The sequence below is a fragment of the Delphinapterus leucas genome, chromosome 1, assembly GCF_059928025.1.
Source record: "Delphinapterus leucas isolate spDelLeu-1000000601 "Yukka" chromosome 1, BTC_Dleu_Yukka2, whole genome shotgun sequence".
Classification (NCBI taxonomy): Eukaryota; Metazoa; Chordata; class Mammalia; order Artiodactyla; family Monodontidae; genus Delphinapterus; species Delphinapterus leucas.
This window is the reverse complement of record NC_143129.1, coordinates 27,479,946-27,492,913: the sequence shown is the minus strand read 5'-3', so window position 1 is coordinate 27,492,913 and position 12,968 is coordinate 27,479,946. Positions and strand designations below refer to the sequence as shown.

The 12,968-nt window shown below is 41.0% G+C and overlaps 1 protein-coding gene across 9 annotated transcripts in view; it reads left to right on the top strand.

Annotated features, from left to right (window-relative positions):
• Nucleotides 1-12,968, top strand: part of TP53BP2 (tumor protein p53 binding protein 2) — a 196,895-nt gene that overhangs the window by 158,826 nt on the left and 25,101 nt on the right. For 6 of the 9 annotated variants that reach the window (XM_089917456.1, XM_089917373.1, XM_089917650.1 and 3 more), the window contains one exon: nt 3,304-3,386. The exons of 2 other annotated variants lie outside the window; for them this stretch is intronic. In XM_089917456.1, coding sequence (XP_089773582.1) covers nt 3,304-3,386 — 83 coding nt within the window. Of the gene's footprint in view, nt 1-3,303; nt 3,387-3,445; nt 3,627-12,968 lie in introns of those variants that run through there. One more of the 9 variants, XM_089917689.1, reaches the window with a different exon arrangement.

Below are 12,968 nucleotides of genomic sequence, written 5' to 3'. Positions count from 1 at the left end.
GAGACTAGAGACCAGGAGACCATGGGTGATTTTTTTCCCCAGTGATGCTCTGCAGCCCAGAGGGTTATAAGAGGAGGTGGTTGGATTGACCCAAGGTTGGGGTTTGGCCAGACCAGTTCAGTGGAGTCAGTGGGACAGGGAAGAAGAGGATGTTGGTGAGATGACGTCTAAGCTGGGTGGGGGCAAAGTGAAGGCAGAGGGGCTGCAGGGCAAGAGCAGACCAGTGCTAAGGAGCTGCACGTCTCAGATTCATGCACAGGTGCAGTGAGAGGAAATTATGGTCAAAAAGTAGAAAGTCTGAATTTAAGATTTCAGGGGTAGAGCACCTCTAGGTGACGTGGTCCTGCACCGGGCCATGAAATGATCCTGAATTAGAGAGGAGGTAGGAGGCCACGGATCCTAGAGGTGAGCTTTCGGGTGGTAAGGTCATCCAGCATGAAGGCAGGACTTGGAGTGGGGAGAACAGGGGGGTCAGGTGGTCACATCTGTGGTGACTGAGGGTTGTGACCAGAGTTTATAGATGACAGTGAGGAGAGGGTAGAAGGTAATACATGAAGGTGGAGAAATAGTGGGCTGAAAGCAGCCCTAGACATCAGGACACAGCCATCCCTGTGACCCTGGAGATCTCATAGGACATGGGAGAAAAGGCAGTTTCAGGTCTGAGATCTGTGGGGAAACTTTGTTCTCAGTGGGAGACCACTGGTCGGAACAGGATTACTAGGTGTTTCTAAAAATGTTGGAACTTTTAAAATGGAAGGTTTGTGACTTCAGTGTATGTATAATTCTTGGGAGTAAGAATGTCGGTAACAGAGGTTAATTATTAGATGTCACAGAATCTCGGTTTTATTCCTTTAGTACAAATGTCCGCATGGTACCCAGCAATTAGACATTCAGACCGTGGGGGACCCCAGAATTGACTTAGTCTGGCCTCTTACTCTACAGATGAGAAAGGCTGATACTCAGGGGTTAAATGACTTGTCAGAGGCCATGTCCCTAGAGGCAGAGGCAGGAGTGGAACCTGAGTCACTTCAGCCAGGCTGGCTCACAGGCCTTTCAGTGTCTCTGGTGTCTGTAATTTTATTTTAAATAAGCATGCACTTTTTTTTTTTTTTCCCTAAAGCAGCCTTCTTTTTTGTGGTTTTAAGTTGGCATCTGCATCTTATTTTTATTTTGTCCTTTGTTTACATTACTGCATACATCTTCTTTTAGTAAATTAGATGAATTTTCCCCGTTGATCTACTAGTTCAAATATCTTTCTCTATCGTACCGGGTAAATTATTAAACAGCCTCTCAATAGTGCAGTACGCAGTTTCAGTGTGTCTGTAATGTGAGAAATATAATCTGAAGATAAAGACGCTGTTTTCACATTGTTGCAAAACACCAGTGCCACATAGTGTCTAAACTGGGATAAAACAGGATTGCTGTTCAGTGTCAGCCTTTGTGGTGTAGACTTCTAGATTTCAGATTAGGAGACTGTTACTGTATTCTTTTTCCAGTTTAACTAGGACCTGTGACCCAGAATGTATATGACATTAATTTTAAAACTCTTGCTTTTTACTCTGATTATGTAACTGAACATGCCAAGGAGAAACTGGCGGAGTGCTCTTTCTTTGAGGCAGCAAAGAAAGCAGTTATTCCTAAGTGATAGATTTTTTTTTTCTTCTACGGAAATTTTGTCACAGGTGACCTGAGCTGTTTTGTCAGAGAATTGAACAGTATTTAAAAGTAGGGCTTCCCTGGTGGCGCAGTGGTTGAGAGTCCGCCTGCCGATGCAGGGGACACGGGTTCGTGCCCCGATCCGGGAAGATCCCACGTGCCGCGGAGCGGCTGGGCCCGTGAGCCATGGCCGCTGAGCCTGCGCGTCCGGAGCCTGTGCTCCGCAATGGGAGAGGCCACAACGGTGAGAGGCCCGCGTACCGCAAAAAAAAAAAAAAAAAAAAAAGTAAAGCTAACTCATTGGAGTTAGATGTAAGCGTGCTACGTGGCCCTGAGGATAGACATGTTTATTTACTGGAAATTTGTGCTAAGCTTCCAGGCAGGTACAATAGAGATTTGATTCAAAAGAAATTTTAATCTAAAACCTCTTGGGAGATAATTTAATAAATTTTCTAACTTCTGGGAAGTACAGGTCTAAGCTTAATTTCACATATTTAAGAAATTCTCTTTGATATTGTTTCTTATAATTTATCAGTTTAAGACTGTTTTCCCTGCATGATGCTTTAAGTGGTACTGAGAGACCCATATATTTGGGCTTGAAAAATTCTTTTTAGCCAAAAAAACAGAATGCACAGTGTTTTCCAGTTAGCACTTTCCCAAGCTAAGAAAATGGAAATTTTTTTACTTAAATAAATGGGGAAATACTTGATAATACTTCGGAATTATCCCAAAATGACCAAATGTTCGAAATGCAACTTGTTCTGTTTTCAGTTGCTTCCTTCCCGTGTAAGGTACAAACTCTTTAACGAGTACAAGGATGGGTTGATTTAATTTTCACTTTTATTTGTTTCAATGAAACTATTCCCAATTTCACTGCTGAGTAGCTAAATAGAGAACTGGGAGGAGCCACTTAAGCAAACGGTGTGAATGACCCGTAATCAGAAGTACATGTATTTTCTTAACTTCGCCTCCTGTGGTATCTGACGCATGGGAATGGTTAGCATGTGACATTTTCTAGTGCTATTTCTTTTTTTTTTTTTGCGGTACGCGGGCCTCTCACTGCTGTGGCCTCTCCCATTGCGGAGCACAGGCTCCAGACGCGCAGGCTCAGCAGCCATGGCTCACGGGCCCAGCCGCTCCGCGGCATGTGGGATCCTCCCGGACCGGGGCACGAACCCGTGTCCCCCGCATCGGCAGGCGGACTCTTAACCACTGCGCCACCAGGGAAGCCCTCTAATGCTGACTGTTTATTCACCGTTCCAAGTAAGGTTTTCCAGAACAGGCTGAATTACGAGACCTTAACTTCATTGCTACTAGAAAGCATTTTAAGTATATTTTCAACTTAAAATATCAGAGAGCTTTTTTTTTTTTTTTTTTTTTTTTTTGCGGTACGCGGGCCTCTCACTGTTGTGGCCTCTCCCGTTGCGGAGCACAGGCTCCGGACGCGCAGGCTCAGCGGCCATGGCTCACGGGCCCAGCGGCTCCGCGGCATGTGGGAACTTCCCGGATCGGGGCACGAACCCGTGTCCCCCGCATCAGTAGGCGGACTCTCAACCACTGCGCCACCAGGGAACTGAGAAATGAACTGGGACTTAAAATATCTGTCAACTCTAGTGTTAATGCCTGCTTTCTGAATTTTGTGCCTAGTGAGCGGACCAAGGTCTCAGGATCCAAGTTTAAAAAGAAATGGTGTAAAAGTTCCGGGTGAACATCGAAGAAAGGAGAATGGCGTAAGTGATCATTGTTACCCATGCCATGTATGGACCACAGTGATACTGCTTTTTTAACCTTTAAATCTCATTCACTGTTACTTTTTTTTTTCAGTGGGTTATTAAGGATGGCCCTTTCTAAAAGGCCTATTTTAAACTTATTTCTTCAAAACAGTTAATTTTGATGATCTCCACGTGGCTGTCGAAAGAATTCAAATGCTGAATGTACCATAAATTCAGAACAAAACAGATGTTGAGCAGGTTGGAGGAAGTGTCTGTTTTTTTGGTGATTTTTTTGTTGCCGTCGTTTTTAGCGATTAATGATATATTAATACTCTTGCTACTGCATATGAATTTTAGCAGGTATCCTTGGGATTCCTTGTAGGCATTTTCTTTTCAGAGCTTAGACTTTTTAATACTGTTAAGGATTAGCCAGATTACCTCTCTCCAACCTACATTTGCTTCTGCTCTGCCTTTCCCCATATTCTTTGTTTTTCCCCCCAAAATTCTTCCTGTTTCTCTTCTCTGATCTCATATTTATCTTACAGTGAAGAAAGGTTGATATGACAATAACAGAAATGGTCTCAACCATTAACAGGATTTCAGTGCATCTTGACACAATGTATCTTTCCCTATCACTGGGTTTTTTATTTTTTATTTATTTTTTCGGCCACGCAGCATGCGGGATCGTAGTTTCCCGACCAAGGATAGAACCCATGCCCCCTGCACTGGAAATGCAGAGTCTTAACCACTGGACTACCAGGGAAGTCCCATCACTGGGTTGTTAAAAAACATCTTGATAGAAGTATAATTGTCATATAATAAACTGCACGTATTTCAGGTATACAATTTGATAAGTTTTGACATATGTGTACACCTGTGAAGCCATTACCATAATCAAGATAATGAACATATCCATCACCCCCTCCCCCCCCCAAAAAAGTTTCCTTACGTCCTTCTGTAATCCTTTCCTTCTTGCCTCCCTCCCCATCCTCAGGGAACTGCTAGCAAGTCTCCTTTCTGTCACTACAAATTAGTTCTATTTTCTAGAATCTAGGAAAAATGGAGCCATCCAGTATGTACTCTTTTTGTCTGAATTTACTCAGGATAATTATTTTGAGATTAATCCATTTTGCTGTGTGTATCAATAGTTGATTCCTTTTTATTGCTGAGAGATACTTCATTGTCTGGTTACACCACTCCTTATCCATTCATCTGTTGATGGACATTTGGGTTGTTTCCAGTTACTCCATATCAAGCTACAATGAATATTTGGGTACACAACTTTGTATGGACATATACTTTTATTTCTCTTGGGTGAATACTTAGGAGTGGAATGGTTGGGTCATTTGGTGGATGTATGTTAACTTTTATTTTTTTAACATCTTTATTGGAGTACAGTTGCTTTACAGTGGTGTGTTGTATGTTAACTTTTAAAAAGCTGCCAGAGTGTTTTCCAAAGTGATTGTTTTATTTTACATTCCCCACCACAGAGTTCTAGTTTTTCCACATCCTTGCCAACATTTGGTATGGTCATTCCTTTTCATTTTGGCTGTCTAATAGGTGTGTAGTGGTATTACATTGTGGTTTTAATTTGTATTTCTCTAATGGCTAATGATGTTGGGCATCTATCATGTGCTTATTTGCCATTTGTGTATTGTCTTTGGTGAAGTATTTGTTCACCTCTTTTGCTTAATTTTTTCTTTATTGGGTTGTTTACTTTCTTATTACTGAGTTTAAGGCTTCTTTATATATTCTGGATCCAAGTTTTTTATTACATAGATGATTTGCAAATATTTTTCCCAGTCTATGACTTGTTATTAATTTTAATACAGTATAATTGATCAGTTTAGAAGTTTTGTAGTTTTAGATTTTACATCTAAGTTTATGATCCATTTTGCAGTAACATTTGCATATGGTGTGAGAGTTAAAGTTCATTTTGTTTTTCGTATATGGATAGCAGTTGTACAAGCAGTATTTGTTGAAAACACTAAACTTTCTCCACTCAATTGCCTTTTTTTCTAAAATCAATTACCCCATGTATGTGTGGGTCTATTTTTGTACTCTCTATCCTGCACAATTGATCTGTTTATCTATCATGATGTCAGTAACACACTGTGTTGGTTACTGAAACATGGTAAGTCTTGAAGTCAGGTAGTGTATGTTTTCAACTTCATTCTTTACAGAGTTTTGGCTATTGTATGTCCTTTGCACTTCCATATGGAATTTTAGAATTTGGTTGTCAATTTATACAAAAAAAGCCTGTTGGGATTTTGGTTGGGATTCTGTTGACTCTGTAAGTCAGTTTGGGAAGAATTGCCGTCTTGACAATATTGAGCTTTTCGGTTCATGAGCACCACTTCGCCATTTATTTAAGTCTTCTCTCTCTCAGCCATGTTTTGAAGTTTTCAGTGTGCAGATCTGGCACATCTTCCGTTAAATTTATTCCTAAGTGCTTCATGTTTTTTATGCTATTGTTAATGGTATTAAAAATATTTTCTTCAGTTTCTGGTTGTTGCTAATATATAGAAATATAATTGATTTTGGCATATGGATGTTTTATCCTGCATTCTTGCTAATAAATAAATTATTCTGGTAGCTTTTTTGTAGATTCCATAGGATTTTCTTCATAGATGATTGTGTTGTCTTTGTGTAAAGACAGAAAAGAAACTTTTTTTTTTTTTACATCTTTATTGGAGTATAATTGCTTTACAATGGTGTGTTAGTTTCTGCTTTATAACAAAGTGAATCAGTTATACATATGTTCCCATATCTCTACCCTCTTGCGTCTCCCTCCCTCCCACCCTCCCTATCCCACCCCTCTAGGTGGTCACAAAGCACCGAGCTGATCTCCCTGTGCTATGCGGCTGCTTCCCACTAGCTATCTATTTTACGTTTGGTAGTGTATATATGTCCATGCCACTCTCTCACTTTGTCCCAGCTTACCCTTCCCCCTCCCCATATCCTCAAGTCCATTCTCTAGTAGGTCTGTGTCTTTTACCCCTAGGATCTTCATGACATTTTTTTTTCTCTTAAATTCCATATATATGTGTTAGCATACGGTATTTGTCTTTCTCTTTCTGACTTACTTCACTCTGTATGACAGACTCTAGGTCCATCCACCTCATAACAAATAGCTCAACTTCATTTCTTTTTATGGCTGAGTAATATTCCATTGTATATATGTGCCACATCTTCTTTATCCATTCATCCGATGATGGACACTTAGGTTGTTTCCATCTCCTGGCTATTGTAAATAGAGCTGCAATGAACATTTTGGTACATGACTCTTTTTGAATTATGGTTTTCTCAGGGTATATGCCCAGTAGTGGGATTGCTGGGTCGTATGGTAGTTCTATTTGTAGTTTTTTAAGGAACCTCCATACTGTTCTGCATAGTGGCTGTACCAATTCACATTCCCACCAGCAGTGCAAGAGGGTTCCCTTTTCTCCACACCCTCTCCAGCATTTATTGTTTCCAGATTTTTTGATGATGGCCATTCTCACCGGTGTGAGATGATATCTCATTGTAGTTTTGATTTGCATTTCTCTAATGATTAGTGACGTTGAGCATTCTTTCATGTGTTTGTTGGCAGTCTGTATATCTTCTTTGGAGAAATGTCTATTTAGGTCTTCTGCCCATTTTTGGATTGGGTTGTTTGTTTTTCTGTTATTGAGCTGCATGAGCTGCTTGTAAATTCTGGAGATTAATCCATTGTCAGTTGCTTCATTTGCAAATATTTTCTCCCATTTTGAAGGTTGTCTTTTGGTCTTGTTTATGACCTTGCTGTGCAAAAGTTTTTAAGTTTCATTAGGTCCCATTTGTTTATTTTTGTTTTTCTTTCCATTTCTCTAGGAGGTGGGTCAAAAAGGATCTTGCTGTGATTTATGTCATAGAGTGTTCTGCCTATGTTTTCCTCTAAGAGTTTGATAGTTTCTGTCCTTACATTTAGGTCTTTAATCCATTTTGAGCTAATTTTTGTGTATGGTGTTAGGGAGTGATCTAATCTCATACTTTCACATGTATCTGTCCAGTTTTCCCAGCACCACTTATTGAAGAGGCTGTCCTTTCTCCACTGTACATTCCTGCCTCCTTTATCAAAGATAAGGTGACCATATGTGCCTGGGTTTATCTCTGGGCTTTCTATCCTGTTCCATTGATCTATCTTTCTGTTTTTGTGCCAGTACCATACTGTCTTGATTAATGTAGCTTTGTAGTATAGTGTGAAGTCAGGGAGCCTGACTCTTCCAGCTCCATTTTTCATTCACAAGATTGCTTTGGCTATTCAGGGTCTTTTGTGTTTCCATACGAATTGTGAAATTTTTTGTTCTAGTTCTGTGAAAAACGCCAGTGGTAGTTTGATAGGGATTGCATTGAATCTGTAGATTGCTTTGGGTAGTAGAGTCATTTTCACAATGTTGATTCTTCCAATCCAAGAACATGGTATATCTCTCCATCTATTTGTATCATCTTTAATTTCTTTCATCAGTGTCTTAAAATTTTCTGCATACAGGTCTTTTGTCTCCTTAGGTAGGTTTATTCCTAGATATTTTATTCTTTTTGTTGCAATGGTAAATGGGAGTGTTTTCTTGATTTCACTTTCAGATTTTTCATCATTAGTGTATAGGAATGCCAGAGATTTCTGTGCATTAATTTTGTATCCTGCTACTTTACCAAATTCATTGATTAGCTCTAGTAATTTTCTGGTAGCATCTTTAGGATTCTCTATGTATAGTATCATGTCAACTGCAAACAGTGACAGCTTTACTTCTTCTTTTCCTATTTGTATTATTTTATTTCCTTTTCTTCTCTGATTGCTGGGGCTAAAACTTGCAAAACTATGTTGAATAAGAGTGGTGAGAGTGGTCAACCTTGTCTTGTTCCTGATCTTAGTGGAAATGCTTTCAGTTTTTCACCATTGAGGGCGATGTTGGCTCTGGGTTTGTCATGTATGCCCTTTATTATGTTGAGGAAAGTTCCCTCTATGCCTACTTTCTGCAGGGTTTTTATCATAAATGGGTGTTGAATTTTGTCGAAAGCTTTCTCTGCATCTATTGAGATGATCATATGCTTTTTCTCCTTCAATTTGTTAATATGGTGTATCACATTGACTGATTTGCGTATATTGAAGAATCCTTGCATGCCTGGAATAAACCCTGCTTGATCATGGTGTATGATCCTTTTAATGTGCTGTTGGATTCTGTTTGCTAGTATTTTGTTGAGGATTTTTGCATCTTTGTTCATCAGTGATATTGGCCTGTAGTTTTCTTTCTTTGTGACATCCTTGTCTGGTTTTGGTATCAAGGTGATGGTGGCCTCGTGGAATGACTTTGGGAGTGTTCCTCCCTCTGCTATATTTTGGATGAGTTTGAGAAGGATAGGTGTTAGCTCTTCTGTAAATGTGTGATAGAATTCGCCTGTGAAGCCATCTGGTCCTGGGCTTTTGTTTGTTGGAAGATTTTTAATCACAGTTTCAATTTCAGTGCTTGTGATTGGTCTGTTCATATTTTCTATTTCTTCCTGATTCAGTCTTGGCAGGTTGTGCCTTTCTAAGAATTTGTCCATTTCTTCCAGGTTGTCCATTTTATTGGCATAGAGTTGCTTGTAGTCATCTCTCATTATCCTTTGTATTTCTGCATTGTCAGTTGTTACTTCTCCTTTTTCATTTCTAATTCTATTGATTTGAGTCTTCTCCCTTTTTTTCTTGATGAGTCTGGCTAATGATTTATCAATTTTGTTTATCTTCTCAAAGATCCAGCTTTTAGTTTTATTAATCTTTGCTATCGTTTCCTTCATTTCTTTTTCATTTATTTCTGATGTGATCTTTATGATTTCTTTCCTTCTGCTAACTTTGGGGATTTTTTGTTCTTCTTTCTCTAATTGCTTTAGGTTCAAGGTTAGGTTGTTTATTCGAGATGTTTCCTGTTTCTTAAGGTAGGATGTATTGCTATAAAATTCCCTCTTAGAACTGCTTTTGCTGCATCCCATAGGTTTTGGGTCATCGTGTCTCCATTGTCATTGGTTTCTAGGTATTTTTTGATTTCCTCTTTGATTTCTTCAGTGATCACTGCGTTAAGTAGTGTATTGTTTAGCCTCCATGTGTTTGTATTTTTTACAGATCTTTTCCTGTAATTGATATCTAGTCTCATAGCGTTGTGGTTGGAAAAGATACTTGATACAATTTCAATTTTCTTAAATTTACCAAGGCTTGATTTGTGATCCAAGATATGATCTGTCCTGGACAATATTCCATGAGCAGTTGAGAAAAATGTGTATTCTTTTGTTTTTGGATGGAATGTCCTATAAATATCAATTAAGCCCATCTTGTTTAATGTATCATTTAAAGCTTGTGTTTCCTTATTTATTTTCATTTTGGATGATCTGTCCATTGGTGAAAGTGGGGTGTTAATGTCCCCTACTATGATTGTGTTACTGTCGATTTCCCCTTTTATGGCTGTTAGTATTTGCCTTATGTATTGAGGTGCTCCTATGTTGGGTGCATAAATATTTACAATTGTTATATCTTCTTCTTGGATCGATCCCTTGATCATTATGTAGTGTCCTTCTTTGTCTCTTCTAACAGCCTTTATTTTAAAGTCTATTTTGTCTGATATGAGGATTGCTACTCCAGCTTTCTTTTGGTTTCCATTTGCATGGAATATCTTTTTCCATTCCCTCACTTTCAGTCTGTATGTGTCTCTAGGTCTGAAGTGGGTCTCTTGTAGACAGCATATATATGGGTCTTGTTTTTGTATCCATTCAGCCAGTCTGTGTCTTTTGGTGGGAGCATTTAATCCATTTACATTTAAGGTAATTATCGATATGTATGTTCCTATTCCCATTTTCTTAATTGTTTTGGGTTTGTTATTATAGGTCTTTTCCTTCTCTTGTGTTTCTTGCCTAGAGAAGATCCTTTAGCATTTGTTGTAAAGCTGGTTTGGTGGTGCTGAACTCTCTCAGCTTTTGCTTCTCTGTAAGGTTTTAATTTCTCCATCAAATCTGCATGAGATCCTTGCTGGGTAGAGTAATCTTGGTTGCAGGTTTTTCTCCTTCATCACTTTAAATATGTCCTGCCAGTCCCTTCTGGCTTGCGGAGTTTCTGCTGAAAGATCAGCTGTTAACCTTATGGGGATTCCCTTGTGTGTTATTTGTTGTTTTTCCCTTGCTGCTTTTAATATGTTTTCTTTGTGTTTAATATTTGACCGTTTGATTAATATGTGTCTTGGCGTGTTTCTCCTTGGATTTATCCTGTATGGGACTCTCTGCACTTCCTGGACTTGATTGACTATTTCCTTTCCCATATTAGGGAAGTTTTCAACTCTAATCTCTTCAAATATTTTCTCAGTCCCTTTCTTTTTCTCTTCTTCTTCTGGAACCCCTGTAATTCGAATGTTGGTGCGTTTAATGTTGTCCCAGAGGTCTCTGAGACCGTCCTCAGTTCTTTTCATTCTTTTTTCTTTATTCTGCTCTGCAGTAGTTATTTCCACTATTTTATCTTCCACGTCACTTATCCGTTCTTCTGCCTCAACTATTCTGCTACTGATCCCATCTAGAGTATTTTTAATTTCATTTATTTTGTTGTTCATCGTTGCTTGTTTCATCTTTAGTTCTTCTAGGTCCTTGTGAAATGTTTCTTGCATTTTCTCTATTTCCAAGATTTTGGATCATCTTTACTGTCATTATTCTGAAATCTTTTTCAGGTAGACTGCCTATTTCCTCTTCATTTGTTAGGTCTGGTGGGTTTTTATCTTGCTCCGTCATCTGCTGTGTGTTTTTCTGTCTTCTCATTTTGCTTATCTTACTGTGTTTGGGGTGTCCTTTTTGCAGGCTGCAGGTTTCGTAGTTCCCATTGTTTTTGATGTCTGTCCCCAGTGGCTAAGGTTGGTTCAGTGGGTTGTGTAGGCTTCCTGGTGGAGGGGACTAGTGCCTGTGTTCTGGTGGATGAGGCTGGATCTTGTCTTTCTGGTGGGCAGGTCCATGTCTGGTGGTGTGTTTTTGGGTGTCTGTGGACTTATTATGATTTTGGGCAGCCTCTCTGCTAATGGGTGAGGTTGTGTTCCTGTCTTGGTAGTTGTTTGGCATAGGGTGTCCAGCACTGTTGCTTTCTGGTCGTTGAGTGAAGCTGGGTGCTGGTGTTGAGATGGAGATCTCAGGGAGATTTTCCCCATTTGATATTCTGTGGTGCTGGGAGGTCTTTTGTGGACCAGTGTCCTGAAGTTGGCTCTCCCACCTCAGAGGCACAGCACTGACTCCTGGCTGCAGCACCTAGAGCCTTTCATCCACACGGCTCAGAATAAAAGGGAGAAAAAGTAGAAAGAAAGAAAGAAAGAAGCTAAAAGAAAATAAAGTAAGGTAAAATAAAATAAAGTTATTAAAATAAAAAAATAATTATTAAGAAAAATTAAAACAAAAAACGAACGGATAGAATCCTAGGACAAATGGTGAAAGCAGAGCTATACAGACAAAATCTCACACAGAAGCATACATATACACACTCACAAAAAGAGGAAAAGGGGAAAAATAATAAATCTTGCTCTCAAAGTCCACCTCCTCAATTTGGGATGATTCGTTGTCTATTCAGGTATTCCACAGATGCAGGGTACATCAAGTTGATTGTGGAGATTTAATCTGCTGCTCCAGAGGCCGCTGGGCGAGATTTCCCCTTCTCTTCTTTGTTCGCACAGCTCCCGGGGCTCAGCTTTGGATTTGGCCCCTCCTCTGCGTGTAGGTCGCCGGAGGGCGTCTGTTCTTCGCTCAGACAGGACGGGGTTAAAGGAGCCGCTGATTCGAGGACTCTGGCTCACTCAGGCCAAGGGGAGGGAGGGGCACGGAGTGCGGGGCGAGCCTGCGGCGGCAGAGGCTGGCGTGACGTTGCACCAGCCTGAGGCGCGCCGTGCGTTCTCCCGGGAAAGTTGTTCCTGGATCCCGGGACCCTGGCAGTGGCGGGCGGCACAGGCTCCCCGGACGGGAGGTGTGGATAGTGACCTGTGCTTGCACACAGGCTTCTCGATGGCGGCAGCAGCAAGCCTTAGCGTCTCATGCCTGTCTCTGGGGTGCGCGATGTTAGCCGCGGCTCATGCCCGTCTCAGGAGCTCCTTTAAGTAGCGCTCTTAATCCCCTCTTCTCGAGCACCAGGAAACAAAGAGGGAAGAAAAAGTCTCTTGACTCTTTGGCAGGTCCAGACTTTTTCCCAGACTCCCTCCCAGCTAGCCGTGGTGCACTAACCCCTTCAGGCTCGAAGCCTGAGCCTCAGCTCCCAGCCCCACCCGCTCCGGCGGGTGAGCAGACAAGCCTCTCGGCCTGGTGAGTGGCGGTCGGCCCTTATCCTCTTTGCGGGAATCTCTCCGCTTTGTCCTCCGCACCCCTGTTGCTGCGCTCTCCTCCGCGGCACCGAAGCTTCCCCCTCCGCCACCCGCAGTCTCCGCCCGCGAAGGGGCTTCTAGTGTGTGGAAACCTTTCCTCCTTCACAGCTCCTTCCCACTGGTGCAGGTCCCGTCCCTATCCTTTTGTCTCTGTTTATATTTTCTTTTGCCCTACCCAGGTACGTGGGGACTTTCTTGCCTTTGGGGAGATCTGAGGTCTTCTGCCAGCGTTCAGTAGGTG